The 27,661-nt window shown below is 49.2% G+C and overlaps 11 protein-coding genes across 11 annotated transcripts; 6 read left to right on the forward strand and 5 right to left on the reverse strand.

Moving 5' to 3' along the window:
* Positions 1-4,203: 4,203 nt before the first annotated feature.
* Asppvi_000619 (tryptophan synthase subunit beta) lies at positions 4,204-5,439 on the forward strand (the record flags this gene model as incomplete). The annotated part of the gene is made up of 1 exon (XM_043296928.1): positions 4,204-5,439. The coding sequence occupies one exon, from the start codon at positions 4,204-4,206 to the stop codon at positions 5,437-5,439; it is 1,236 nt and encodes a 411-aa protein (XP_043152863.1).
* A 1,285-nt stretch (positions 5,440-6,724) lies between these two features.
* On the reverse strand, positions 6,725-7,153 carry Asppvi_000620 (uncharacterized protein; the record flags this gene model as incomplete). Its single annotated transcript, XM_043296929.1, has 2 exons — positions 6,725-7,007; positions 7,071-7,153. 2 exons carry the CDS (start codon positions 7,151-7,153, stop codon positions 6,725-6,727), a joined length of 366 nt encoding a protein of 121 aa, XP_043152864.1.
* A 3,530-nt stretch (positions 7,154-10,683) lies between these two features.
* Positions 10,684-11,124, forward strand: Asppvi_000621 (uncharacterized protein; the record flags this gene model as incomplete). Its single annotated transcript, XM_043296930.1, has 1 exon — positions 10,684-11,124. One exon carries the CDS (start codon positions 10,684-10,686, stop codon positions 11,122-11,124), a length of 441 nt encoding a protein of 146 aa, XP_043152865.1.
* A 1,509-nt stretch (positions 11,125-12,633) lies between these two features.
* Asppvi_000622 (uncharacterized protein) lies at positions 12,634-13,162 on the forward strand (the record flags this gene model as incomplete). Its single annotated transcript, XM_043296931.1, has 2 exons — positions 12,634-13,122; positions 13,148-13,162. The coding sequence occupies 2 exons, from the start codon at positions 12,634-12,636 to the stop codon at positions 13,160-13,162; spliced, it is 504 nt and encodes a 167-aa protein (XP_043152866.1).
* Positions 13,163-14,465: 1,303 nt separating this feature from the next.
* Positions 14,466-14,918, reverse strand: Asppvi_000623 (tautomerase family protein; the record flags this gene model as incomplete). The annotated part of the gene is made up of 1 exon (XM_043296932.1): positions 14,466-14,918. The coding sequence occupies one exon, from the start codon at positions 14,916-14,918 to the stop codon at positions 14,466-14,468; it is 453 nt and encodes a 150-aa protein (XP_043152867.1).
* A 398-nt stretch (positions 14,919-15,316) lies between these two features.
* On the forward strand, positions 15,317-16,195 carry Asppvi_000624 (MBL fold metallo-hydrolase; the record flags this gene model as incomplete). Its single annotated transcript, XM_043296933.1, has 1 exon — positions 15,317-16,195. One exon carries the CDS (start codon positions 15,317-15,319, stop codon positions 16,193-16,195), a length of 879 nt encoding a protein of 292 aa, XP_043152868.1.
* Positions 16,196-18,188: 1,993 nt separating this feature from the next.
* Asppvi_000625 (uncharacterized protein) lies at positions 18,189-18,545 on the forward strand (the record flags this gene model as incomplete). Its single annotated transcript, XM_043296934.1, has 1 exon — positions 18,189-18,545. The coding sequence occupies one exon, from the start codon at positions 18,189-18,191 to the stop codon at positions 18,543-18,545; it is 357 nt and encodes a 118-aa protein (XP_043152869.1).
* Positions 18,546-19,730: 1,185 nt separating this feature from the next.
* Asppvi_000626 (uncharacterized protein) lies at positions 19,731-20,582 on the reverse strand (the record flags this gene model as incomplete). Its single annotated transcript, XM_043296935.1, has 1 exon — positions 19,731-20,582. The coding sequence occupies one exon, from the start codon at positions 20,580-20,582 to the stop codon at positions 19,731-19,733; it is 852 nt and encodes a 283-aa protein (XP_043152870.1).
* A 180-nt stretch (positions 20,583-20,762) lies between these two features.
* On the reverse strand, positions 20,763-22,419 carry Asppvi_000627 (uncharacterized protein; the record flags this gene model as incomplete). The annotated part of the gene is made up of 4 exons (XM_043296936.1): positions 20,763-21,080; positions 21,133-21,709; positions 21,736-22,200; positions 22,355-22,419. 4 exons carry the CDS (start codon positions 22,417-22,419, stop codon positions 20,763-20,765), a joined length of 1,425 nt encoding a protein of 474 aa, XP_043152871.1.
* Positions 22,420-23,001: 582 nt separating this feature from the next.
* Asppvi_000628 (uncharacterized protein) lies at positions 23,002-24,468 on the forward strand (the record flags this gene model as incomplete). Its single annotated transcript, XM_043296937.1, has 4 exons — positions 23,002-23,229; positions 23,293-23,600; positions 23,651-24,102; positions 24,158-24,468. The coding sequence occupies 4 exons, from the start codon at positions 23,002-23,004 to the stop codon at positions 24,466-24,468; spliced, it is 1,299 nt and encodes a 432-aa protein (XP_043152872.1).
* Positions 24,469-24,791: 323 nt separating this feature from the next.
* On the reverse strand, positions 24,792-25,570 carry Asppvi_000629 (class I SAM-dependent methyltransferase; the record flags this gene model as incomplete). The annotated part of the gene is made up of 3 exons (XM_043296938.1): positions 24,792-25,195; positions 25,257-25,295; positions 25,378-25,570. 3 exons carry the CDS (start codon positions 25,568-25,570, stop codon positions 24,792-24,794), a joined length of 636 nt encoding a protein of 211 aa, XP_043152873.1.
* Between the last annotated feature and the right edge of the window lie 2,091 nt (positions 25,571-27,661).

The following is a 27,661-nucleotide window of genomic DNA, read 5'->3' on the forward strand; positions in this document are numbered from 1 at the left end:
AGCCGATTTTAGTGTTAGTTCATGTTGATGCTCTATTGAAATACGAACGGCTCTTGGCGTGTTGGAAACCTAGAAATTTCTTTCCTTAGTGTCAGACAATCTACGGAGTGCCCCTCTAGATGCCCATTGCTAAGTTGTAGCTGAAAGCTTAATCCGCAGACATAGCCAACTGGACACGTTTCTTCTGAATCTTTACTCCTACAATTGAGCGCAACGTCCCGAGAGTCTGCTTAAATTATATCCCAAGTAATGACTGTAAATGATTTCTGAATCAACAGAACTTGTATTACCTTTTCCACTTTTGTCTTCTCTTCTCTGCAGTGGCCTCCCGCACAGGAAAATGAGTCTGTTCTAAGCCACCGGAATTGTGCTTCCAGTAAGGATATCTGCTGCTTAGGATATGCGGAATCCTTAATGATGTGTGCTCTACTGCCAGAGATTTGTTTCCCTGACAAATAATGCATGTAGCCTTTTTTCACCACAAAGGAATACGTCACTGGGAAGAGTCTAGAGCCGTGTGGACAATGTGTCCAAAGAACGAAGTGAATGTAGAGCCGCAGGGCAGTGAATGAGGCGTATATTCACCGTCTGTAGAATAAATACGGTGGTCTTTCCCTCTTCTCCTTCTGGTACCTTTGCTTAGGTGCACATTCTTGATCTTCCAACATTGCGTATATTTTCTCTATCGTGATGCTTTCTGCTTGACAATGATGATATAACTTCTCCAATATAAGATCATACGGAATAAACCAAGGCGCTATACCAGTTTCGTCTGATCTGCTCTTAGTATCTTCAATCTGGACGTGCGACGCGAAAATCTCCATAAGGATATTGGTGCATCCATGTCTCCCGAGATTGTACGGGAAATGGAGAAGATAGCGACGGACAGCCTGCAATGACAGAATATTATAGTCCGGCGCCGCAATACTATAAGCTTCCATCTTTCTATCCAACTTTAACCTGTCTGGCTGCCAAACCTCTAGGAGCTAAATGTCTCCTTCTCTTCCCGTCCTCCCTCTCCTCTCATTGTTTTCTCTCCGTGTCTCCTGGACCCAATGGTTGCCCTCCAGCGCTTCCTTTACCCCTATCACCATCATTATCTCTTTCATCAAAACTAAGCAGTCTCCACATCCATATAAGTCCTGTCGTCAATGAAGACAGAATACGCTCCAAACAGCGGTACCTAACACTAGGACTAACAGCCGCATCTCCCAAGACCCAGAGATTAATTGACATATGGGAGAAATTGATTTGATCATATAGAGAGATGACCAATCCGCAGTGAGTCACTGTCTATAGACGGCAAACGTTCTGGTTTCTTACCACCACCAACATTATCTGCCTTAGGAACCTGAATAGCCTCTCGATCCCCCCGACAGCAGAGGGTTTCGTACGCTTCATAGCAACACTTGCCACAAGGGTGAAGCCAAATCACAGTTACTCTGCCACAGTTAATGTTCAAGGTGTCCGTCATGAGATCTTGCATATCTACTTTGCAATGCAGTTTAGATATTCAAAGTTTCAGAACAACAGACATATTACTCCGCATGTTGACTCCTGTCTTAACAGACTCGTGTTAGAAGGTGTTCTTCTTAAGGGAACACAAAGGACTTGGGCAGGTCACTACATCGTCCGAAAAATGGCGTCAGCATGGCTTGACAATGCTATGGCCCGTGGAACCATATCATGGGATGTCCATTTATTGAAACTCACGATGGTTGTCTTACAGAGTGCTATTGGATGTCGACCTGGTTCGCCTAACCTTCTCTATTTTCCGAGTCTATAATACATACACTGACGTCCGACTGCAAATAGGTGATTTCATCAGCGACCCAATCAACAGAAATTTATATCTGAGATGGAGTGATATACATCTTACTGTCGGACACTCGACCAACTCTGATAGTATAATTGACAATGTGCATGGATCAATCACCCTCCGGTTTACCAGACGCCGCAAGTAAGTATATCCTTGATCATACAGTCTACCTTACTGACAGGTCCTGGTTAGGGATACGATAAACGACAACACAAATATCATTTTCTCCGCTTCCGCTGCGACTTCGGACGAGAGGTCCCGTTCGGAAGAGGAATACTATGTAAATGTCGCCTTGATCAAGTCCCTCTCGATATTCTCAATGAGCTGCAACAAAGCCAAACTCGATTGGAGCCAAGGTCCGATTTCTCACTCGGCCATGCGAAGATTAGGTCGATCAATGACGGATTGCTGTGAGCCAGACATAGCAGCGATATTCCTCCTCTTAATCATACTGCCTTCTCCTAGTCCAATCTTTCGAAGTGCTCAACTCTATCACTTCATTATACCTACTAAATAGGGATAATACTATTCAGGTAAGGATCCCACTCCTCGTGCTTTATCTGATGTCGTTATTCTGTTTCCTACCTTTTATCTTTTATTTCCTATCGAACTTTCGGCACCATTGCGTTACGCGGCTGGAAGGGAAACCTTACCATTGTTAAGCTCCTTCTAGCTGTGGAGAATATTGACACTGAGGTCAGGAATGAGTATCGTTGGACACCACTTTTTACTGCCGCGAAGAATGGACATGAAGCGATAGTCAAGGTGCTCTTGATAAAGGTTGTGCTCCAAATCCTAATGATGGCAGCCGGGCTTCTCAAACGCCTTGTACGGTGGCAACTTTCCATGGCCATGAGCAGATAGCCAATATAATACGTGAAAGGATTCCGCCAATCCCTCCTCGTGAACGACAATCCAGGCAAAGACGGCGTTATCCACGAATACATGATGTGTAAATAGGATCATAGCAATAAAATTGAGAATAGGTCTTATATGTATAGTTCGGCACATCCTAAAAGGAACATTCGGGGAATACGTTACACGGCCGTCCATAGTTGGCGAAACCATGAAGCTAGGTATCCTTGAGATAAGTTACTCAGGCCTTGATGTCTCTTCATTTTGAGGCGACTTTACTTTGTTTACTTTACGCCAGATACAAGACCTGATCCCTTGTTATGAGGACAACTAGAGATAAATTAGTAGACTGCACACCATACACATATGGTCATTTTTATTCATAGCCATCATCTCAGGCGTTATGTGGGTTGCATATCTTACTAAGTATTCACAGCTGGTTAACTGGATCCATGATCTTCATGAAATAGCATTCCACCGTTCAGGGTGGATACCTGGATGGGTACCAAAGGGCAGCTTTATTTAGATTTTAGCAAATTAAGGGCTCTTGGCTCTTCTTCCTAAGGACTATAAGCTTTTTATAGCCTTCCTACCGCCAGCGTGCTGGGGGCAATCATATTTCAGTAGTGGTGGAGAACATGCATGCCATTTCCATAGCCGTCTCTCTATTTTTCACTATTTTTGGCGTGCCTGCATTTGGATGGCCTACCAAGGTGTCCTTTCCAGTCCCTCCTGCTCAGAAGATAAGATCAGGCAAACGCTGTGGAATCATCACAGAATGAAACTCCCCATGTACTCCACGTTTGGAGGTCTGGGATTTGCGAACCAAGACCCGCTCTTGAGTCTTGACACGTAATGGGTCGGGTCGGGACCGTCGGGTCAGGTCCCTGCGGGCCCCTCCGAGGTCTCCTCTGAACGACTCATCGGATAATGTGTGCTTAATCGAGGGCTGTAGTTAAGGGCGTCGCTGAAAAAGGCGCGTCAGCAGAGGGCTTAGCGTCTCATACCGAAACTTCTAGTCGACTGGTCGAATCATATATTTTTGTTGCATAGGTACGCAGGTCAGATAGTTGGCGGGTTGCAGCTTTCTATAGGAACCTTTCCCGGCGCCCACGAGCCATTTGTTGGAAGCGGATCGCGGCTTGAATGGCCTTTGCAATGTAAGCAAGCGGGTCGGAGAACATACAAGATTGCGGCTCGGTTTGGGGTCAGGCAACCAACCGTCGCCGGGACAAGAAATCGCACCAATCGATATGGAGGAGATCTAGTCAGCTTCGTGCGTCTTTGCTCGACCGGCGAGGCTCCGAAAAGCTACAAATTCAGGAACCCCGCCCAGTGACCACGCTTTCGAAACTACTACCGAACAGATCTATCAACGATACCCTCAATCTGATACCCCGTCGCAATCGTCGACCCGGGTGGGATTTTCAAGCCCGAGTTTCGTCATTCTGTTGCCACGGCCTGCGCACGCAAATCACAAGTCCTATTCAATACGTTAAGCTGCTGCTCGTCTCCGAAGATTGGTCATGATGGCAGACATTCAACGTCCTTATTTCCAAAGCTATCCCGACACTGAAGGATATTTCGGTCGGTTTGGCGGCAACCACTATCCACCGGAGCTTCGGCCTGCGCTGGAAGAACTGGCCAGCAGCTATCAGGAGCTTCATCAAACGCCAGAATTCCAACGCGAACTCAACAAGGTGCGAGTCGGGCTTCAAGGGCGGCCGACCCCGATACATTACCTCGAGAATATTTCAAATCAGGTCGGGGGCGCTCAGATCTACGTTAAGCGCGAGGATTTGAATCACACCGGCGCGCACAAAATCAATCACTGTGTTGGCTTCGCACTTCTCGCCAAGAAAATGGGTAAGAAGAAGCTGATTGCCGAGACCGGGGCCGGCCAGCACGGCGTCGCGTTGGCAACTGCAGCAGCCTATTTTGGCCTTGAATGCGAAGTCCACATGGGGGAGGTGGATATTGCTAAACAGAGTTCGAATGTCGGTCGCATGCAGCTGCTCGGCGCGCGCGTGGTATCAGCAACTTCAGGCCAGTCCGCCCTCAAGGAGGCTAGTGATTCCGCATTCAACGCGTATGTAGAGCAGCATGCACACGCGCTCTATGCGATCGGATCGGCTATCGGCCCGCATCCCTTCCCAATGATTGTTCGAGACTTCCAAGGTGTAGTTGGTCGAGAAGCTCGCGAGCAATTCCTTTCCATCACGAATGGAAGCTTGCCTGACCATGTGGTTGCCTGTGTCGCAGGTGGCTCCAATGCGATGGGTATGTATTCTGGCTTCATTGATGATCCGGGGGTTGTTCTGCACGCAGTGGAGCCTCTTGGCGTATCTGATGAACCGGGTCAACACGCAGCGACGCTATCCTATGGAAGACTGGGAACATTGCATGGTGCTCGATCGGTTGTGCTGCAGAAAGAGGACGGTACGCCTGCTCGGGTCTCCTCTGTGGCATCGGGACTCGCCTACCCCGGCGTTGGCCCAGAGATTGCGAATCTCCATGAAACCGGTCGGCTTTCCATCGCAGCAGTTTCCAATGAGGAAGCCATCAGTACATTTTTCCGCTTGGCCAAATTTGAGGGAATTATTCCTGCATTGGAAAGTGCGCATGCTTTGGCGTTTGCAATCCGCTTGGCGTCGCAGCGCGCTTCATCCGAACGAATACTAGTCAATCTTTCGGGGCGCGGCGACAAAGATGTCGACTTTGTGCTTGAGAACTATGGAACAGGGGCCTCACCGGCCCTTTCATAAAATACTATCTATTACAGGCCGTTGCTCGAATAATGAAGCAATCGTTACTGAGAACAGGGACGTTGATGTGGGCGGGTGGAATCGTTCGATAAATGCTCGTTACAGTTGACCGTGAAGGAGGCACCCATATTCTAAGACGTGCCTGTAGCTATTAGAGTCCATGGTGGCCTATGAGTCGAACTGCAATCACTTTATGAAGCTGGGAGACCTCAAAGGCTTGCCGCCTGCCATGAGGTGGCCTGGGAGCGTCCATCGCCTGTAAATATAGCCTTTGCGGAAAGCGTTTCCTGTAGAACACCGTCTTGACTTGACTCCGTCCTGCGAAGAATTATTCGGTGATTCTGACTCCGTGCGGAAAATGATAACAGTCACTCTCTGCATGCGCTCGATCTGACTTCAGGGTGTCCATGGGTTTGCGTTGCAGGATTGTCTGCCTGGACCTCGGGTGGGGAGTCTGCAGAATCCAATTGAGGGTTTTGCAGTGGCTGCGGCGAAGTTTGAGAGGGAGTTGGTGCAGATTGGGGTTGTTGAGTAGGGGAAACCGAAGAATGCGAGGGGACACGAAATGCTTCATGTGCATTTCAAGATTGACAGCTCCACGGCGGTAATGGACGTGGAACCGATCTATGTGGTCTCCGGGTGGGCGGTGCGCTCTGGCATCGGGCACGGGATCATCCTGACAAACGGTCCTTTGCGAAGGATATGACTGTCGATCTTGTTAAGGATATGGGCAACGCGTTCTTGCCGCAAGGCAGGGAACTTGACGTGGCGGATCGCCCGAACTGATGTACACGGCAACCCGAAGTATTTCTCCTCCGATCTTGAGGGACTTCAAGTCCACGTCCAACGAACAGTCAACAATAAACTCGCGGCGAAGATTTCTGGGTTCGGTGGCTTCAGGCCGCCGCCCTTCGGTGGACAGGGTGTCTTCGGCGTGCAGTGTGGTTGCTGGACTGCTGATCCGAGAAGGTCCGTCCCGGGGCAGCTTTTAAGGGACTCAAGGGGGAGAATATCTTCGAGTTTCGTGTAGATCAGTGGCCAGCGCAAGTTAGATATGATTCGATTCTGTGCCATCGGACAACAGGCGATCTCCCGATATTGTTCTGGGCTGAAAGCCTCATAAAGGGGATGTACATACAGGTTCTGGGGAATGTATGTACTGCGCTACGAGTCGGGCGGCTAGGGAGCAACATGATTATTGCAGGCGGTTGGTGAAACCGACGTATTAAGTTTCCACCCTCCATAATGAAAGGAATTGTCTATTTATAGTTAAGCAGCCATTCATTCAACAGGCTGTCTGCTTGTACCGGTATCCATATGCATATGCCAATTCACCCTCGCCAATAGGGCGAGCACTTAACGACGTCCCCTGGAACTCATAGCGCCCTGGCTTCAATTGCCTGGCTATCTGCGCATCTGTCATTCCCAGCACTATTTTCTGATAGCGATATCTTTCCTCGTCTGTGACTGTGCCCCTTGATTCCTTCGACTTCTTTGAATCCGCCTTCTCTCCGCGGGCTGGATTGGTTGGTGTCGTGTCGGCCGTGGCTACATCTTTAGAACCGTCGCTGCAATTACCATCAGCCTGGATCTTTTTTCTTTTTCATCGAGCAGATCTATTGCGCTTTAACCTCTTATCTCGTTTTGGTACAGGTGTCTTGCTCTTGTTCTTCTTCGACCTGAATTTGGCCGCGAGTATTTTCAGGACTTTCATGGCGACACTCAAATCAAAGTAATGTGGCGTAAGAGACGGAACAGGAATGAAATAGGTTGACCCTCTTTTCTGGCTTGAATAATCAAGTCAACCGAAACTCAGCGTGTGGGGGGGAGCGAGGCTTAGCAAAGGCGCTAGCTGAGAAATACGAAGCTTCTACATCCGGGTTGGACGAGAGAAGATCTGAGCGAACACTATATCATATGACATAGTAGGTCTAAGCCAGCTGTACCATTGGCTTTAGTTGCATATGGCATTGCGGCAGTCTGCCGTAGCCCTTAACAGTGCAGGGGATGAAGGAGGGGAACCAGCCTATAAAGTTCCGTCATGTTAGTAGCGCCATGGTTAAGGAACGTAAGGATTGATTGTTACCTATCATTTCATTATCCCGCGCTAGTTACTCTATTTTTATATAAATGAGAGATGCTTTACATAAGAGTGAGAGAATTGAACCTTTAACAGATGCTATAGGGACAAAACTTATAATAGAGGCACGCATGTATATTTTAATAAGAACTTAATTCTACAGCTAAATCTCTAGTTTCTTGTAAGGTGGGCTGCTGATTCGCCTCTCATCAGACCCCCGGAGCCATGCACACTCTTTGATTGTCTCTCGAACCCTGATTGCCAACATATTAGTACATATTGAGAGATTTCCTGGACTATCCCTGTCAAAAGGATGGTATGTATTTTCCAATAATGACTAGAGCTGTACAAAGCAAATGTGTATTATTAATGCAGCTAACACCTCAGTGTCACCCTCCAGACTTCATCTCATTTCCGCCCACCAACTCCACTTAGCGGACCGGTCCGCTCGCGTTCATTGAGGCCTTACAGCGATATCATCCACCTTCGTTCACCCGGTCTGGCTTACAATGCAACCCACCACAGTCCTTCATGATTATTACGCGATTCTCGGGATTCCTCAGTCCGCGGACTCGGCTACCATCAGGTCGACATACAAAAGATTGGCTTTGGCTAAGCATCCAGATCGACGAAGGAATGAGCCCAAAGCAACAGCCGAATTTCAACTAGTAAGCTAACCGCCAGCTTTTCCTCTCTCCTAGAAGCCTGCATCGTCACTGACGCGGTTATACTCAGCTCAAAGCTGCGTATGAGCAGCTTCATGATGTCGCTAAACGTCGAGAATATGACCGAATATATGAATCAACAATACGTCCCCAAAAAATCAAGGATCAAAACATAGCAGAACTGGACAGACAGCTTCGACAACTCAAGGATAAGCGCAGGGGCCATGAAATTTTGTTATACAACGCAAACAAGGACCTGGTTAGACTGAATGTGGAGAGAGACAGTCTAAAAGGAGAGAAAGAACGCATTATGAGAGAAAAGGCTACAGAGGAGACATGGTGGCTCTATATGTGCTCCTTTATGCCGGGAAGAGCGGCAGAATTTACACGACAGAAGCAACGACGAGAGAATATGATGATCAGCATTATTGGGAAACGTTGCGCGAAGGACTTAGACATCGATCTCAAACTGAAGGAGATTCAATCTCTCAAGCAAAAAGTCCAATCTTTGTCCTCTGACGAAATTACGATTGAAGCAGAAAGACGAAGGATAGAGGAGAACTGGCGCGAAATGTGTTGCGAACAGGAAATGGTAAGAAGGTTCGCAGATTGGAGAAAGAAGAGAGAACAAGCAGATTGGGCTCAGCGATAAATTTGTCCCACTGAGCATCTTTATCTGCATCCCCTCCTGCACCTCACACAACAGCCTCCTCCACATCGGTTGCAACATCTGGAAATCTGGCAGCAGTTGGGTTGGCATCGGACCACACCAGGGTATCCCATTGGCTGAACGATGCGATTGTAGTCGGCGTCACAGATGTGCGTCACTCCACAGTTTGGATCGCCGCAGATGTTAGTGCACGGAGGCGGCGGCGGTGGCTGGCACGGGTTGGTATTATTCCCAGGGCAGCCCATCTTGATAGTGTGGTCTAAATACCATTAGCTTTTGTGTACTCACGGCCAGACTTTTTCAAGTTATGTGGTCTTTGAACGGAATGGGGCGTTACATTTAATGGCTCGGTAGTGCGGGTGAAACTCTGCACCTGATGCAATTGATTATGCTAGATAAATGTGCTGTTCTTTCTGGCTGTTTAGATTGTTCACCCTGAGGAATTACCAGCTTTATATACACATCCGGAATGGAATCAAACATCCGGTGATGTGCCATGCCCTGATTCTACCAGTTTCAAAGATGGTCCGAGTCCCTGAGATGTCGTGTGGCATCGGTCATTCCGGTAGGGCTCAAGCACCAAGCTGATTGATAGGTTTCCTGTTCCTATGGTTGCGCTTGCTGAACAGCGGCACGCTTTGGTGGCTAGCTGAGATGTGATATTGCCGAAGATTTTTTTGTGGCGTTGATTATACTATAGATCACACCTGACGGTTGTATGTCAAGAGCCCATTGGCTCCAGGGTTGTAGGGCAGGCCTCAATATCTCTCTTGGGAACCGTCGAAAGACCATGGTAACCCTCAATTGGCAAAACAGACCAAGATTTTGGCTCGATACCATGCTGCATAGCTCTCCTGTTTGACTGCAAAGCATTTGCAGAGCTGCATCGAGACTGGACCTTTGATTGATATGTAACTTCAGCCACGGTACACCCAGTCCCCGCCGGTGAAACCCGTTAAACAAATGAGGAGCTGAATTTGTGATCTAAGCCCCGCGTTTCGATTAGTTCAAGAATACATATCACTTATCCCAGGTTGGCAATAGCTTGCATATGAAGAAATGAAATTCATGTAAAATCTGAAAGCTACTGTCACAACCATAGGCATAGGAATACTTCGCACAAATCGCCTGTTATGCCGATCGATTACGKGTAGCTTTGCCAGTCCAGCTAGGTGCCCCATCTCCAGTGACCGTAGTCCCCAGTTAGGCAAACATGAGCGTCCTACTTCGCATCCGCCAGCCTTTGCAAAAGGATTTGCCCTTCTGCATAAGAAAATCCTAATAATTTTCATCCTCAGCACGCCACTTCAGCATTTTCAGCTCAGATTATCTTCAAGCCACTGGGGTTTAAGCGCCTTGCTGCAAGATTCCGTTCTGGGGAACGCCACGACAAGGGTTCGCACTATCAGAGCCGGCGATTCCCTCTTGAGTGTTATATGATATTGATGAGACCAAATCATGTCGCTCTTCAGGAGCTGAATCTGACAGTTAGCATCTTCGGCAAGAACATGAACCGGGCTCAGTTCTTACTATCGGGCAAAATGATACGCCAATTATAGCCGATAGCAGGTATTTGCATTTACACTGGCTTTTGTGTCACCCCTCTTATATATATAGCGTAAAATCCCTCCCAGAATTGAGGTTGGGTCAGATATAGTTCTGCCGTCTGAGCCGACAAGACCCTCTTTCTGCATTGAAGCATATACTTCACATCCAGCAGCTATCTCTCGACGCTATTCGGGTTCAAGCATACTAGTCATATCAGTATCATGTATGTATGCCATCTACAAAGCCTCTCCCAAGGGTATGCTGACTCTTGCAGCGCCACAATGTCCTACACTATCCGTCTCACTATCCGGAACAGCACCAGTGATAACCTCACTGTCGTCGAAAAGACATGCTGGTACTATGCCAACGGAGGCATCTGGACAGAGCAGGACTGCCAGTATGTGTTGTCCATGGGGGGCAGCGGTACCTCTGGGATCCTTCGCTTCAAATCCTCCTCTGGCGAAACATTCACCGCTATCCTGGGAATTCACAATTACAAGCCATGGTGTGATGTGCAGGTGAACCTGCGTGACGACGACACGGCAGTGAAGTTGCTTCCAGAATACTACAATGGGGGCGCGCTTTCCGGCGAGGCGCACGGTGAGATATTCAAAGGGACTTGCCATGGTAAATGGGTCGGAATTACCTTCGACAAGGCAGATGGACATGAGCTGTCAGCTGTGCTGCATTACTATGCGGACCGAGACGGGCGAGTTTACTAGTTTGCCCTAAGAGAGCAGATGTATCAAATACTAGTTGCCTTACATATCCAGTTCCCGTCTAGTCTGGAGCCAACCAGTATTTGATACATCTGCTGTTTTTAACCCCTTATCCTAGCTCATTAATTAAAAGGTTCTCAGGAGACGTCATGACTTATTGCCTTGTAGAACTCCCACAAATACTGGGGCACAGAGTTCCCTTGAGTCGCCGATAGGACTTCCATTTACTCACAAGCAGTTACGTCTGGCTTTCCAGAGACATCTCTTCACCTACGGGGAACCGTTGTGACTTAGATATCCAGTAATGGTAGAAGAGGAAACAGGCGCCAGTGGAGGGCACTCTCATTACAATCCTGATCCAGAACCTAGATGCATCTTCTAGCCATTCCTTATTACTGAAAAAAGGCATGGACAAGAGAGCCCATAGAGCGGAAGATGAGCCTCGATCCGATAATATAAATTAAGTTGTAATTGGCATAAATGGATGATCTTCGCCCCGCAAGACTTACGGCAAATGTGGCCCCAGGGAGGAAGAACACGGTGACAACGGCAAGTTTTAGACACACTGGCTGGTCTCCCCATGGTATTGCACCAGTCGAAGTATACAAATTTCACCATGACCAGCGTTACAGTAGTCTTCGAAAACAGACTACAGCGTAGAAATACAGACTTTGTTTCTCCACGGTATTCGAAAATATTCTAATCCCGCATTCGTCGAATGACTCTTGCTTGGTCTTCTGCGTCTTGTGCCGTATTGGATTTTATTATCATTGTACGGAGTAAAATACTGTAAATCTCCATGGTACGTGCCAGGCAGAGGTCTCAGAGCGCATAGGGGATAGGGCAACTTGCTTGATCTGCACCCTGCCATCCTGTCTTCCTTCTCATCCGCAACCTTGGTCTTCGTCTGTCTCGCACACCCAGAGTTTTCACGAGCTTGGGTGGTATGCATCCCCCTAGTCGATATAATTAAGGCAGTAGTAAACCAGAACATACAAGGTCTCAAACAAAGGTGGCCTAGACAGAACCTCAGCCAATAATAGCCAGAAAACAACGGCATCCCAGACAACAGTAGGGTAAACGACAGTAGGCTAAATAACGGTGGGCTAAACAACGAATCCAAAGCGCACAAAGCTGACTGTCTGGGAGGTGGACGAGAAACGAGGATAATGGGTCGTGGACTGGGTTAATCAACCTGAATACGACCATTTTGCCTCCGCCTCTGGGTTGGACAGCATTGGCTTGCCTTTTACAGAGAGGCTCAAACAAACTGCCTTAATAGCCAATCAAAAAAGGGCCGATAGTTATTTAGATTACCAAGCGCCACGCCCTTCCGATGACAAGCTTGTTGTCCTACAAATGTTGTTCAGGTCGAAACCTAGCTGTGGTGGGTTTCCCAATATATCTGTTTTCCTTCCCCCGTCCTTCTGAACTCATCAATTTCCTGTTTATGCCCAAAACTATCTATCCACAGCACCCAATCCCAGCCCGGGCATTTAAATCGCTTGCGACATGCTTCCATTGAAAACACCAGCTCCATCAACCGCCCCCAACGAAGTCCACGAAGACGAGCAAAGAAACAAGCGGGAATCGTCATTTTTCGATGTAAAAATTTTCTACAGGCGCGATCTTCTAAAACAGCCTTTTCTTCCAGAGCTTCGGGCGGTCATAAACGCCAGCTACCGTGACCACGAAATCAACCCAGTAGGAAAAATCGGCTACCGGCTCCAGACCGATACCCAAATCGCCGACGAACTTGATAGCAGTGGATTTACTGCCGTTGCAACCGTTTCAAATGAAATTGTTGGCACAGCAAGCGTCAAAACTTGGGTGTCCAATGCTGAAGGCGTTGCCTGGAAGCCACGCGGCTACTATGAAGGGAAGAGTGCCAACGAGGTTCTTTCCATGCAATCGACTTGCCTGAACACCCACAACTCTGACGCGGACAGTGATAGCTGCGATGGGGATTTCGAAATTTTATTGGTTGCTGTCAAACCTGGCGTACAATACAGAAAAAGGGGTATAGCCGAGGGACTTGTGAGGGCTTGTGAGGACGAACTGCATAGAAAATTCAAGACATCTCTTGGGCAACCTTCCCAAAAAACTCATTTGAGAATTATACTCAAAGTCGTTAGGGAGATAAATGGCGAATATTGGTTGAAGAAAGGATTTCGAGTTGTTGGAGAATGTTATTGTCCTCCTTTTACGTGGGATCTGGAAAATGCTTTCATCCTTTGGGCTATGAGGAAGGACTTATTCATCGATTGATTACAGTGATTCTCGAAATCGCCCTGACCAGCAAACATACGATGCTTCTTTTTCCGATCCACTGCCAAGGCCTTAGCCTGAGTTGTCTATTTGAGCACTGTAATTTACGTCTGGTTGGAACCTGGAACTTCCATAACTGGTGTACAATCATGACAGGGTGTACATTGCCCATGTATTTAATGTGGACCAAGGTCTACACTACTGTTGTTGCATCCGTTTAGCAATCGCACTTGTTGGAAGGGGAACTGCCGTGTAGTAAAGGGCGAGATGTATCCTGCCCTTTCGAAATGATGAATCTCAATATTTGCAATTCTCCAAATATAGCCGCTTGGATGCCTATCAGGCTTCGGTGTTCGGAGTTTTTGTCGCGAGATATGAGCCTTCGGAATTGGGCTGTTCAACTAGATGCATATGTTCGATGTGCACGAAAATTCCTCTTTAAATAACCAAGGGCATCTCGTATCTCACTGATACAACCATTGAATTCATGCTCCCTAGGAGACACAACATAATTAATACTCTACAGTAGCTGACATCTGGATCAGCCACCAGATTCATATGGTTTATACAACGCCTATATCGATGTGTGGGTTTCATTGAATATGTGGATTTTCCTTGGTGCCTGGGTTTTCAAAGGGATGCGCAGTTATTCCACTATAGGCTTAATCCCCATTCTGCATGCTACCTTTATCTTCGCAACTAAATGAAGAATTGCTAATTAAGGACCAGCTATGCCAAAGTGTGTACTCTTTATATCTGGAATGAGGTTGAAGACGCTCCGTAGCGCTGTTATGGCTATCTAATATAGCAAACTCGGCAGACAAATAAAGTAAACCCTTGTACGCATTATTAAGGTGGTAGTACCTGTCACAGCTCTCAACGATTGCCGGCCTGGATAATTGAAAGTCGGTGTAGTGAATCATTTCTGAAGTATGGACCGTCCGTGCTACCGTTGATGGCTAGGTACAATACAAATATCCATTGTAGTCCACATAACAACCTGTAATGAAAGTGCCAACCGCGAGTCTGACCAGAAATCTCCACTTAGGCTCCCTGATCGGTAAGGCTAAGGCCCTTCAAGGATGAGGTTGGGATTTGAGAAGCTCTTCTTCATCCGTAACCTTGTTCGCTGCGAACCACTTTTTCTCCAGCTCAGAACCGGTGGCAGGTGGGATGAGACCGTTGATTCTCCAATAATCACGATTGCCCTCGTAGATGCCAATTTCCCACTCGATGCGCTTTGGCTTGAGGATTGGTCGAAGAATGTCGTCCAGAGTCTTGAAAAACATATCCTGGATTTCCTGAGTGTCGAAGGTCCGAGCGATATGGTAGATCGCTATAGTGGTAAGAGCACTGGGAGCTTCCCCGCCTGCGTAGATACTGTCGGGTGGTAATTCGAAGAAGTGAGCATGGGCATAAAACGGAGGCAGCCCGACACTTGAGTATAACTTCGTCATCCCGCAGGCAATCTGCTGCTTCTCCTCAGGCGTGAAAGCACCGGGAGTATGATGGAACACCCATTTGGGCATGTCGGGCAATTGTTGAGGATAAAAAAAGACAGATGAAAGGACTGAGGTCTGGATGGGAGTCTCTAATCTGGAAATGACTTAGGATTTATACATCCGGGAACCAGGGCAACCAGACCAGGAGATGGCTGCACTGAAGCCGCGGTATCTGGACCACATTTGCTAGATGTAAATAGTGCAGTATACGGTGGGGACGGGCATGATTTCGAGATCACTGATGCGAAATAGGAAGCCGAGGCGGTTATTCGATCTAGGGATAGCTACAAGATAGAAGCGATTAATCATCACTCCGTACCGAGGTATAACGTACGCACAGGGCTCCTGGAGTATATAAAGTTGAACAAACAGGCATGGCTATCTGGTTGCTACCCACCCCTTCCCTGCGTCCACAGATTTTCGCAATGTCTAACCTACGATCGGCAGTTTATGTTGCGCCACCAATACCATTCAACGTCGTGGCTCCATCCAAAGGAGGCGTGTGGTCCCCGATATCCTGCACTTTGATTTACACGGCAAAACAAGCTGTGCTTGTCGACACTCCCATCACGGTCAAACAGACTGAGGAACTTGTGGAGTGGATAAAAAGGATAGCTCCAGGCAGGAAATTGGTGAACATCTATATCACCCATGGCCATGGCGACCACTTCTTTGGCATACCGGTCATTCAAAAGCACTTCCCAGAGGCAACGCCGGTTGCCACGCCTCGAGTCATCGAACATATGAACCAACAAGTTCAGCAGCCAATTTTCGCTTCCATGTGGGAAGCACGGTTCCCAGGCCAGATATACACCCCGCAGCCGGCCCAGTTAGCTTTTCCGCTGCCGGAGAATCATCAGTTCCTGTTAGAAGACCGCTACGTCTTACAGGCCATCGAATGTGGTCATTCGGACACCTATGACTCGACTGTTCTCTGGGTTCCGGACCTCAGGCTCGCGGTGTGTGGTGATGTTGTGTATGGGCAAGTGCACCAGATGCTTTTTGAAGCTAATACCAAGGCTAAGCGTGATGACTGGATTCGAGCCGTGGAAACAGTTGAGGCGTTGAGACCCGCATACGTTGTTCCTGGTCACAGACTGGCAGAAGAGATCGATGGAGTGTGGCATCTCGCAGCTACAAAGAATTATATTGAGGACCTGGGGAAAATTGCTGCGAGTGGCCCGAAGGACCCTACGGAGGTTTTTACCAGGATGATGGAGCTATATCCGGACCGGTTCAATCCTGCAGCCCTGAGATTGTCTTCTCACGGATTGTTTCAGGTCCCAAGAGAGCACCAACTGTAGCATAAAAGCAGCTCACGGTTTAAGGATGACAACACGGATGTTCATTAATCTAGTACAGTAAATTGACAGATTTTATTTTTGATTAAGCTGAATCTCGCCGGGCCGATATGGAGGTAAGACGCAAGTGTGATTCCACTCATTCCTGTATAATGGAAATTCTTGTAGCATAAAACAACTCACGAAATGATGTGCAAGAAGCGTGTGTAGAAGATGATCTCGCTTCTGATTGAGATAGGAGCTCTGCTACTACATACATACTAGGGTATCCTTCTGCCGAGGAGAAGCCTCCGCATCAGATTTGATTAGTGAACATTGAGAAGAGATCGCATTCAAAGAAAATATTTATCACACTTCATTACTGGTTACTCTGTCTTACTCTCCTCCAACTAGGGTACCGCAGCGACTTTCCGATGTCAAATAGAACTAAAGTTGAGTTCAGAAGCCCCACGTAACATCTTTTGGATATGGTTATTGGTTTTTACACGGTAGCTGATATTAGTTGCTCTTTTATCACAACCGGCATTTGTGGAAATGTTCGATGAGCCAAGCTCCGGCAGATCATTTGAATGTGCTCGGGGTGATTACTGATATGAGTGATCGTCAGTATTCCTCGGCTCACGGTTTACACGCTCTCTCAAAAGCCGGATCAGCCTGCAACTACAAACAAGGGGGTCCATGGAAGCGACCTCGAGGTGAGCAGTTGCGTATATAACGTTGAACCCACCGGATGCGGAGCAGGGTCCAGCCATTAAGGGGTCGTGGGATCTCTCTCCAGCTTCGCCGCCTGGTTCTCTAGCGAATGGCATGATCGATCTCAGAGCTCTAGCGGATGAAGGAGCAGACGGTTCTTGGGCGCTCCGTCCCCATGTGCCTTCTGCGCTGCATGTCGAGCGAAGCATCTCAAGCTTTCAGTCCATCGCACACATTGTCGACTCGGACATTGGAAGATCGTACGAATCAAGTAGTCGACCAGTGGGCGCGATTTGCGCCTGTTGGGAAGTCGGCTAAATGGTCCAATGAAGCAGTGGTCTTCGTGGCTGATATTTTCCCTGCTGCATTGGCCTGGATGGGAGCAATGAAGGCAAGTCGGCTCCATGCGCTGGAAAGGGGACAGGAGGCTGCCAATAGGACGACAGAAGTGGAATTGGGCCAATTGTGGTGTCGGACCGTCACGATGAATATTGATTTGAAAACCAGAATTCCTTCAGAAGGGGCAGAACGGTTGTATTCGCGCGTGGTAACAAGGATGCTCCGTTGGAGCAGTGCAGACTTGGACGTTGTGATTCTGGACCAGGATGGTGAGCTGGCATATAGAAGTACCCAGGTGGCATTGGTCGTTGATCGAGGAAGTTGTAGTCATTATAACCGTGGGGACTCTAGATTGTGAGCAATAGAATAATAAATCCTTCGCTGGTATGCAAGCTCTGGAATACATCCTGTAGCACCCCGTCGTGGGGAACCGTTTTTATTACTCACATAGAGAGAAACTACAGCTCCTTTTCTCCAGTGCGCGTCGCTGACCGAGAGTTTCCAAACCATAGAACCGATGTTGATGGTTCTTAAGATGGGTGCGCAGGTGGGATTATCTGCAGGGGATACAGGTCAGGACCTGGTACMGCGCAAGATTGCAGAAGTTATCTATGGCGACCAGGCAATCAGAAATGACATAGGCAGGATGCAGGGATGTGATGCTGGTGAGCATTTTAGTAGCATATACAGCCACCTTGTCAACCTCGTCAAATACCAATGTCTCAGAATGGACAGACTACTATACGAGGGGTGCGCAGCATCCACTGGTTGGACGAGATGCAAATGCATACTTAGGTAAGCCACCTACAGGGATCGCGTATCCTTGCTAGATTCGGCAAGCGGTTTTGCAAGTTATCCGTTCTAGCCAACTATAACAGAATTCTACGCATGATGCGAGAATACTTAAGAACCCCTCTCCTCCCTGTGTAAACGTCTTTTGTTACCAGACAGAATCTGCCTCATCATGAAAGTCTTGCTTGCTCTCTCCGCTCTTGCCTTCCTTTCTTGCCCTGCCGCAGCGGTCGACCTTGATCCAACAGCAGACTGTGGAACGCACAGTATAGGCTGGATCAACCAATGCACCCGATCTGCCTCTAACTGCTGCTACTACGCAGCCGAAAAGGCCAATACAACCTGTCCGATGACTCGTGCAAAACATTATGCCTTGCGAGGACGGTGCGTGTCGCTCTTCCAGGGCAGCGCAAGTCCCTACAACAAAACCGACTGTGTCACCGCCACTCTGGCCGGCATAGCCTTGCTTACGGGGGATTTTGAACTTGGCTTCAGTTGTACTATTGATGACATCAAAGACATGGAGTAGGGGTTCCGGCGTTTCCCCTGTAGGAGGCTTCGTGGAGAATCGTCCACGAAACGTCGAGATGGACATATTGGCAATGTTAATGTACAATTTGAGCACACTATTGGTACAGTAGTATCTATAATACAAAGCATCGTCCGCGCTACAGTTGGTCCAGGAATGACTTTACAGTCTCCGGAAGTGAGGAACGGTCCCGACAGCGAAATCGGCCGAATCTCCCTGCTAAGGTTGGGGAGAGAACCGTCATTTCCTGAAGAGTCGATAGACAGAAGCTCGAGTACTCACACTGGCGCAGAGGCTGCCTTTTTCTCCTTCTCTGAACGTTGCCCGCTGGCTGCACATGAGAGTCCATGGTGCATACACCAATTACAATTGACTGCACCGTCAGCTGCATCTTAATGCATTTAATCTGGAACAGATATTTGGTCAGCTGATTTTGTGATGGACTTGGAACTTTTTATCCCTGGTTTACACACACCTTCCGGGAGTAGCAGGCATCGCATGCCTTGTGTCGTTGGCCGGGTTGTAGACGCATCGATGCGAGGGCTGTCACAGCCTCAAGTCTCTTAGTTAAACAAAGTCTTGCTCTAATAGAATATATCACCCAGGAAAGATATTGATCGTCTAATAGACCCAGTTCAGTATAAAGATCAATTGTTGCCTGCGGAACGGCGTTGGCGATGGGGTGGGGAAGGACATTATCGCCTAGGCCGAATCTCTGGCGACCACATTAGGCATCATGCATGGAAAACATAACATGTCCAAAGAAAGCTGTCGGAGCAGGGCAGGTTTCTGAAATGACTAGTAATTTGTACGCGAGCCCGAAAATCGAAATATTCTGATTATTCATAAACGATCGACTCTCTGCCAGTATTAAACCAAAGATGTGGGAATAATGGGATATTCCTCACAAATAGAGTCACATTCAGACTGGTTCGGTACAAGTTCTTAGGCACTTGGGACTGACCACTCCTGCGCAGTTTAGAGTCTACCTTTACCTCAGATTATTAAAATCATTACATCTGTTCTTGTTATGTGCGATCTTTCCGATCTAATAACCGTTTGCCCAATTTGTCAGGGTAAGCAACGAAAGAATAACGCATCCCATCATGACACTCCCAAAAGGACGATAAAATAAAACTTGAGCAGATAGCCCGAAAATATAGGATTCACCTTCTAGGCGATGTATCAGAGAATGAGTGGCCAGAGGGCCCTTATAAGGCTTTCAAAGCGATTCAGGAGCTTGGAAGAAAACAATTTGCTGCCTATGCTGTGCACTTTGCGTCGCTGTCCACGGTATGCAAGAGGGCAGGATCTGTGAGTTCGGCCCCGTCCAGAAGCATTGACGCCCCTGCTAGTAACGGCAGCTATAGAACTCTGGATATCAACCTGCAGCTTGGTCGAGAACTTCTCCACTAGGACGAGTGACAGAAGCGAATCTATGCCGAGCGTAGAAAATTCAGTTTCATCGGTCAGACCGTCCGGTTCCACTCCGGTCTCGGCGGCGAGGAGAGCTAGTGCGTCACGGACAAGCTGAGTGTTCGCCTTCTTCTCACATGGTGCGATTGGCAAGTCGACTTCCGGGGTAGGCGGGCCGATATCTGAGTCCTTTTGGTCGGACCCGGATGATGACTCTGTCGTCGGACTGGGTTGGTGCTGTAGCTGCGGCAGGTCCCGGGGCTGGATGTGGTGAGCCAACACCCCGTCACCGTCGCCCGGGGGGTCGAAGAAGCGATTCATCAATATACGATGCAGCGGACGCAATGCCATCTCGCGGACCTTTCCGATAACACGGTCCCCACGCAGGACGTAGACGTCGCCGAGGAAGAGACCCGAACCATTGCGGGCCAGATTCATTTTGACGTAGGATCGATACAGCTCTCCCGGGACTAGTTCCTCGGCGAACCGCATTGATTTCCACCCGTGCATCACATAAATGGTATTATGATGGTCGGTGGCATGACCGGCGTTGAGAACGAGACCCCCGACATGGGTAACTGGGTCGATGTGGGTGGGGAGGCGCCGTCCAGCGGCTATCATTGCTAGGCGCAAGAATCATATCAGCGACAGCTTCCAGGCCGTGCAGCACCGCCGACTGGATGCCGCGGTAGTGTTCTGCGTAGTCGACGATATTTTTGAAGAGTGTGTACACCAGATCCCGCGATACCCGGCTCGCTTGTCCGTGATCCGCCATCTGGTGTAGTGTGGCGATCCGGGTGGTCAGCAGGTGGGCGTAGTCGGCCCATTCATCCTGCCAGCCCTTCTGTCACCGCATGTTACGACACCACTGTCCAGCTTCTCCTCCGGGGTTTGTGAGCTGTCATCCAGGAGACGAGATAGGGACAACTGCATCGCTGTACGCCGGAGATCCGCCTGCATGCGCATCCGAACCCATTGCGGTTTGGACCGATCTTTTCGTGGGATCAGCCCTTGGAAGACCCTTACTTGACCAAAATCCATGGCCGCAAGCGGTGATTCGGGCTTAAGGCGGGAGTACATATATCTCGCTAATGTGAAAGCAATGTCGGTGTAGGCAAACTGCAGAAGGCAATTTAGTCTAGCACAAAGCTTGTCAGGATCGTTGACTCACCACTGAGACGAGCGGACGCCCACTCATTTTGTGCCCTGACGCAACTGCAAAAAAGTCCTTGTCCATGACGTCGGACTGTACCACGATCTCTCCGCCATCGGGCCAGAACGACTCCTCCAGAATCTGATGCACCAAAGCGGTGCGCAAGGATGGCGTTGCAGCGGAGACGGAGTCAGTTGCAGGCCGTTTATCCTTCACCAGCAGCCAGTCTCCGTTATGCTGGATCCAGTGATTCTTCAGGTCCCATTGATAGGATGGCAAGTTTAGCAGGCGGACTTCCGACTCGAAGGGTCGATACCACTCATTCCAGTCCAGTGGAACTCCGGTCTCCTGAAGGGTGCACATGCTAACGGCCAATGTATGCCAGTTAGTCTCATCTGACCGCAAGCTTGGCACAATGACCTCGAGATCTGCGACAGTGGCGCGCACGGCGCCCGAGTAGGTCGGGTGGACTCCAATTTCCACCCAGACAGTATGGGAGTTGACGAGTCCCATATCCTGCGCTTTGGCAAGGGCTTCCGCGAACCGGACGGGCGCCCGCGTGTTATCCCGCAGGATTAAACAGGCGACCAAACTCCTATTTCTAAGGCCACGTCGGCCAACGTGGGTGAAATGGGTTGGATCTTGAGGCTTCGGAAGGAGACATATTTCGTGATGTCTTCGTATCGATCTAGGATGGGCTCCATCTGGGAGGAGTGAAACGCAAACGGGACATTCAACTTGACAGTGCGGTACCCTTGTGACCCTAGGAACTCTTGTATGTCTACGATGTCCTTGATCGACGCAGTGATCGTGATACCCCGGGGCGTGTTAATACAAGCGACTTCATATGCTCGGCCTTGCACGCAGCGACGAATATCCTCGACGGTTCCCTGGACAGCTAGCATTCCATAGCTGTTAGCGGTGCACAGCTCCTGCATTAGCAGAGCACGCTGCCCAACCAAGAAGATCACGTCGCCGGCGGAGAGTGCTCTTGCAGCATACAGCGCGGCGTACTCGCCCAGACTCGCGCCGACAACCACGGCAGGTTTCTCCCCGAGCGTGCTCCAGAGGCGACCATAACCGTTCCTATCTCTAACTAGAATACAGGCCAAAGTCCGTTGACTCCAAATTTAGAGCTATTTGTGGCAAAAAGGCTCTGCTCGCTCATCAGGAATGCAATGTAAGGCAAGCAAGGGCTACGAGGGCCAATGAGAACGGGAATGGCTCTGCTGCTCCAAACATTCTGGGTAGTACAGAGCCGCAAGGTGCAAGTTGCAAGTTGACAGTCTTGAGAGGAGTCCCCATCGTTTGTTGCATATGCTGTGTTGTCTCTTGTGCACTATCATCCCTCCTCGCTAGAGATGGTTGTCTAGACGCCTTTTTGGCTGAGTGGTTTGTTATGTCATATGCTTTACGGTTTGTGTAGAGTACTCGGTGCAGCCCTATAAAGCCATGCATATACAATGCTAGCAATGTCGGAAACCTTATCTGCATCTTTTTATCCTTAGAGTCAGCCGTGTACTCGGTGCAGGCCTATAAAACCATGCAGATATAATCTCCCACATCACTGGCATTATATATGTTCTTTTATCCCTGAAGCGAGCAGTGAAGATATCCCCTCATCCACCCTGCAAGGAGGTCTAGTGGCGCATCGAAAAATATGCATCCTTAGAATTTTTGTTGTGGATCAGCTATTGTTACCTTATCATGCTCATGTACGAAAAGGCGGTCCTATGAGCTGGACGGACTTGGACTTCGGACGGAAATACTCTAGGAGAACTCCCCTCTAACCGGTAGACAACAACTCCCTATCTAGATAATTTTCGGCTCAAGGCTCAAGGTGCTCTTGCAAATACGCATGGTTCTCAGGGGAAGAATCACCACACCATGACCAACCCAGATGAAATCGATGAATATGCCTCGATCCAGAAAGCCTTGAAAGGCCTCAACGAAGCTGCACAACGATGCCAGCAGACTATGCTCAGCGGCCAGGACAGCACCATAGAAAGCTGCAGTGCCAGACAAAGCGCGCGCGATGAGCTGGTCCGGGAGGCGCTCAAGTTCCTCCAGATTGCGCAAGGTCCTATTGATGCCGCCGCTACTTGTTTCGAAAGGGTGGGATATAGCCACGCCGCAAAAGATTCCAGATGATGAGATAGCTGCTAATCAGGCTGATAGACAGCTCATCTCGCGAGCGTCCGCGCGTTGCTGGAGATGGGGGTCTTCGAAGCGCTTCCGATTGGGCGAGTATCTCGCAGCACGGAAGAGTTGGCGCAGGAACTGAATGTCGACGAATCTCTTCTTGGTCAGTGCACTCTTGCCGATAAACTGCTATTCTATGCATCCGCTGACAAAATAGCAGCCCGTCTGCTGAGAAATTCCTCGCTGTACGGACCATTTGAAGAGACCGGGCCGGGCCAGTACCGCCACACCCCGTTCTCCGAGGCGTATTTGCGCCCCGAGATCCGCGGCATGTTTCGATTTGCGTGAGCTTTTCCTCCCTATTAAGATCCATAACTAACTGAGGAGTTGATAGGATGGACGACCATATGCCCGCGCATCTCAAGCTGCATGAATTCCTCCAACGCAATGGCTGGCAGGAACCCTCATCCAGCACAGATAATCCGTACACGTACGCCCACAAGACGAACGGAAAGGGCATGTTCGACAACCTCTCCGAAAAGCCGGAGCGCATGAGGGCATTCAATAACGGGATGACGGTGCAGGCGATGACGCCGCTGTGGATGATTGATTTGTTCCCTTGGGGAAGCTTGGCCCAGTTCAAGCCCAGCGCGAGCCAGATTCTCGCGGTTGATATCGGCGGCGGCAAGGGCAAAGCCATCAGCCGGATCCGGCCTTTGTGTAGTGGTTTGCCGGGCCGGTATATCCTGCAGGATCAGGGGCATGTTGTCAAGAGTGTCGAGGGTTCATTGGATCCCGCGATCGAGAGGATGGCCTATGATTTCTTTAATGAGCAGCCTATTCGAGGTAAGATGCTGGATATGACTGAATTCCTTGGTGTAGCTTATGATATTCTCCCTAGGAGCTCTAACCTACCTCATCCGCCGTTGTCTCCACAACTGGCCCCAGGACAGCGTGGTTCGTATCCTGAAGAATATCGCTGCGGCTATGGAGCCAGAGAAGTCACGGCTTCTAATTGAGGAGATCGTCGTGCCGGCGGAGAAAGCCGGTGTCGAGGAAGGATGGATGGATATGATCATGATGTCTCTGGGCGCCAAACAAAGGACATTGAAGGAGTGGGAGACGGTGCTGGGTCTGGCTGGATTGGAAGTCAAGAAAGTGTATCAGATTTCGGGGAATTGCCACGGACTCATTGAGGCCTGGCTGAAGTGATTCTATTGTCTCTAGCATCTGAACCCTTCCAAGCTCTCATCTTGAAGAAAGCAGAGGGAGGGTGTTATATGGGGCAGGCCTGGAGACAACCAATTTACATACTTGATGATATCACCTGTCTACTAGCTGCGAGAAGAATCATCCTCTTTTCCTGGTAGGGACATCATAGAAACTGTCGACCTGTGGCCCAGCGAGAGCATCTCTCTGTTCTACCGGTAAAATACTAGGGCATCAGCTCGGTAAGCTCGAGAAACAGAAACTTCAGAACTGATCAAACTGTCGACCAAAAGCTACTGCGAAACAGGAACTACAACTACCCAAAATCATGGCTTCCGAGCGGTTGCAATGATCGCCTCAGCCCCCACGGAGCAAAGTCCATTCGTTATATGAGAGAGACTGATCTTGCAGGCCTCGGCGAGCTCCTGCACGGGCACGGGGTATTGCTTTGCCACGGTGGTAACATTAATATCCGTAAATCCTGCTTGCTCAAACTGGGCCCGCACACGGGACTCGTCGGCCCAATTCTTGTTGTACAGGCCGAATATGTCTTTTGTGGTCGGCGTGGGAAGATCGCTCGGTATGCTTGCGATGGCGGACTGGATGAGTGTCACCCAGATGGTTGTCAGGTGGCGAGTTAGATTGGTCTGGTATATTTCGAAGGTCAACGTACCTGAACACCATGTCAAAACGGCCAACGTGCCTCCTGGTTGAAGTATTCTGAAGCAATCTAGTGTAGCGAAGATTAGCTGGCTCCTCTATTGTAATATCACCTACCATGAGCAACCTACCTTTCATTGCAGCTTGGTCGTCTGGGAAGAGGTTAAAAGCTGATATAAAGTTAACATGGGCCGTTTCCGTGTGTCCCTGTCACCCTAGCAAAAGCCGAGAAGACATGCGTATAGTGTGCACTCGGAAGCTGAGTATCCTGTGCCTCCGCAACCTTCACCTCAGCATTGCGCCATCCTTCTCCAGTCATCTTCTGCTTGGAGACCTCGACCATGGCTTCAGATACATTGGCACAGGTCAACCCGCTAGTTGCGTGTAGTCTCATCGCTAAGGGCACGATGAAGGGTACTAGAAACTGCGCCTCTCCCGCAGGCATTGTCGAAGACGGTCAGAGGTTTCTGGCCGGACCGGGCTATACCAGACTTTTCCACCAATTCCTCGGCAAATAGAGTGCTGATTTTACTGCCAATCTTGTATCTGCTAGCAGATTCACGGTCGTGCTTTCCTGGGGCAGCTGGGGTTCGGGTCATGTTGGTAAATGTCAATGGTGGCGCAAGTGTTGTCCTGAGCGTGTGAGGTAGAGAAACTGGTGAGAATATCGATGCTTCCCGATCATGACACAGGCACTTGCTTAGATTGCCGTAATAATGCTGAAAATATTACTGCACAGCAGGGAGAGTAGCGGTCAGCCCGCGATAACTTGGAGACAAAAAGAGCGTAAGGCAAGGCAACAGTGATACAATGTCTTACTCACAGTCGGTATCTCCCTTTCATTGCTCTTTAATATGTCTTCTGTTCTATGCCTGAGACCTTGCAGACCACATGAGGGTAAATAGTAGCTGTCGTCCATGTTTTCATGCCTATCTCGGCACAGAGAATCCTGTAATAAGTCAACAGGAAGATGGCCTTGAAGGTCGCCTTTCTCCTAAATCACATTTGAGCCCACCGCGTCTCTATCTATTCACTTGTCATGCATTGTAACATTCCCCTTGCTCATGTGTAAGGATGGAAGGAATGCGGAGGATCCGAAGATTGAGCAGCGGTGAGGTCATGTACAGGCTATGTGCTAGCCTAGCTAGGGAGTAATGCAGTATATTCACAATGATATACTTGAATGCTATATTTCTTGAATTTTTCACTCTCAGAAGTACGGGGATACTGTCAATGTGATCAGACCTTCATCCTGTCTTACTTGACATACTTCATCACCCTCTTTACCCAGGCCAGCCTTTGCTTTTAATGATGACTAGATGCAAAATGATAAGGCGATTCAGAACCCCGTAAGCACCACGACTGGTGAGAAAGGGCCGCGGTTAGGCGGCGCTGCCCGCGCTGCCGACCAGCCGTCACCTTGCTTGAGGAGCCGCAGGGGCCAGCACCAGCCGCGCAATCTCTGCTACTAGCACGGTGTGCTCACACTCTGCGCCTAGGTAGCGTTGAATACAGAGACTGGGGTCCAGGCATACCGCAGGACTGCCCACACGCCCGTTGATGCTAGATGCATAGATGCATATCACCTCCGAGTAGACAATGCAGTGGATATTGTGGTGAGCCAGCGACCGCTCCGACCCTTTAATCACTACTCTGGCGGTGTCCTACCAGGGAGGCACCGCCCACAGTAAGCGCGTTTCCAGCTTCCTTGGGTCGGTTCCAGTTACTAATTCCGCTTCCTCCTCTGCAGATTCCAGTGGCGTGTGTAGTAGCGGGTTCCATAGGCTGTAGGATAAGTCTGTGGGCTTTGGCCCACCACCAGGTTGGCTGTGTGGTTTGTGGCTGGGATGTTTTGTTATAATGATACTCATACACAGTCCGCGTCGGCGGCATCGGGAGTAGGCTGGTTTCTCCTTTCAGCATCTAACCTTGGACAAACAGGCATGTGAGCTGTCACAGAGTTTGTTGAGAGCAGTTGCCCGGCGAGGGGAGGCTGGGGACCGCATACAATTCGATTGACCCGGCAGTCTGCATCAAGATGCAGGAGACGGCAGATAAGATAGAGTAGCTGGTCGATTGTTGAGCGAGCTTTCATTTGCAGACCATTGCAAGGTAAGATCATTTGGCGCGAGTCGTAGTTTCGACAGTGATCCCTGCGATCGTGCCGGATATACGAAGAACTGGAAAGCTGACAATAGTCAAGTCTACTCGTGACGCAAACCATCAAGATCTGGACGTGAGGTGGGTTGCAGAGCGATGTTACCCTAGGATGAGGCCAGACGGACACAAAGTTTGTCATCCATCTGTAATCGAACCGACCCTCCGTACTTATTATTTAGATTACTGCTATCTAGGACTCCCTACTCACCTGCTAAATCCCTATAGCTTCAGCTCCTCTACTGAGTAGTATCTTCACAACTACCTCATGCCCATTCTGTGCAGCCCATGAGAGTGGTGTCCGGTCAAAAGTATCCCTTGAGTCAACAGCAGCACCTCCTTCCAGGAGTGTCTCCACCACTGCCTCATTCCCAATTTG

The sequence above is a fragment of the Aspergillus pseudoviridinutans genome (assembly GCF_018340605.1).
Source record: "Aspergillus pseudoviridinutans IFM 55266 DNA, scaffold_1, whole genome shotgun sequence".
NCBI classification, from domain to species: domain Eukaryota; kingdom Fungi; phylum Ascomycota; class Eurotiomycetes; order Eurotiales; family Aspergillaceae; genus Aspergillus; species Aspergillus pseudoviridinutans.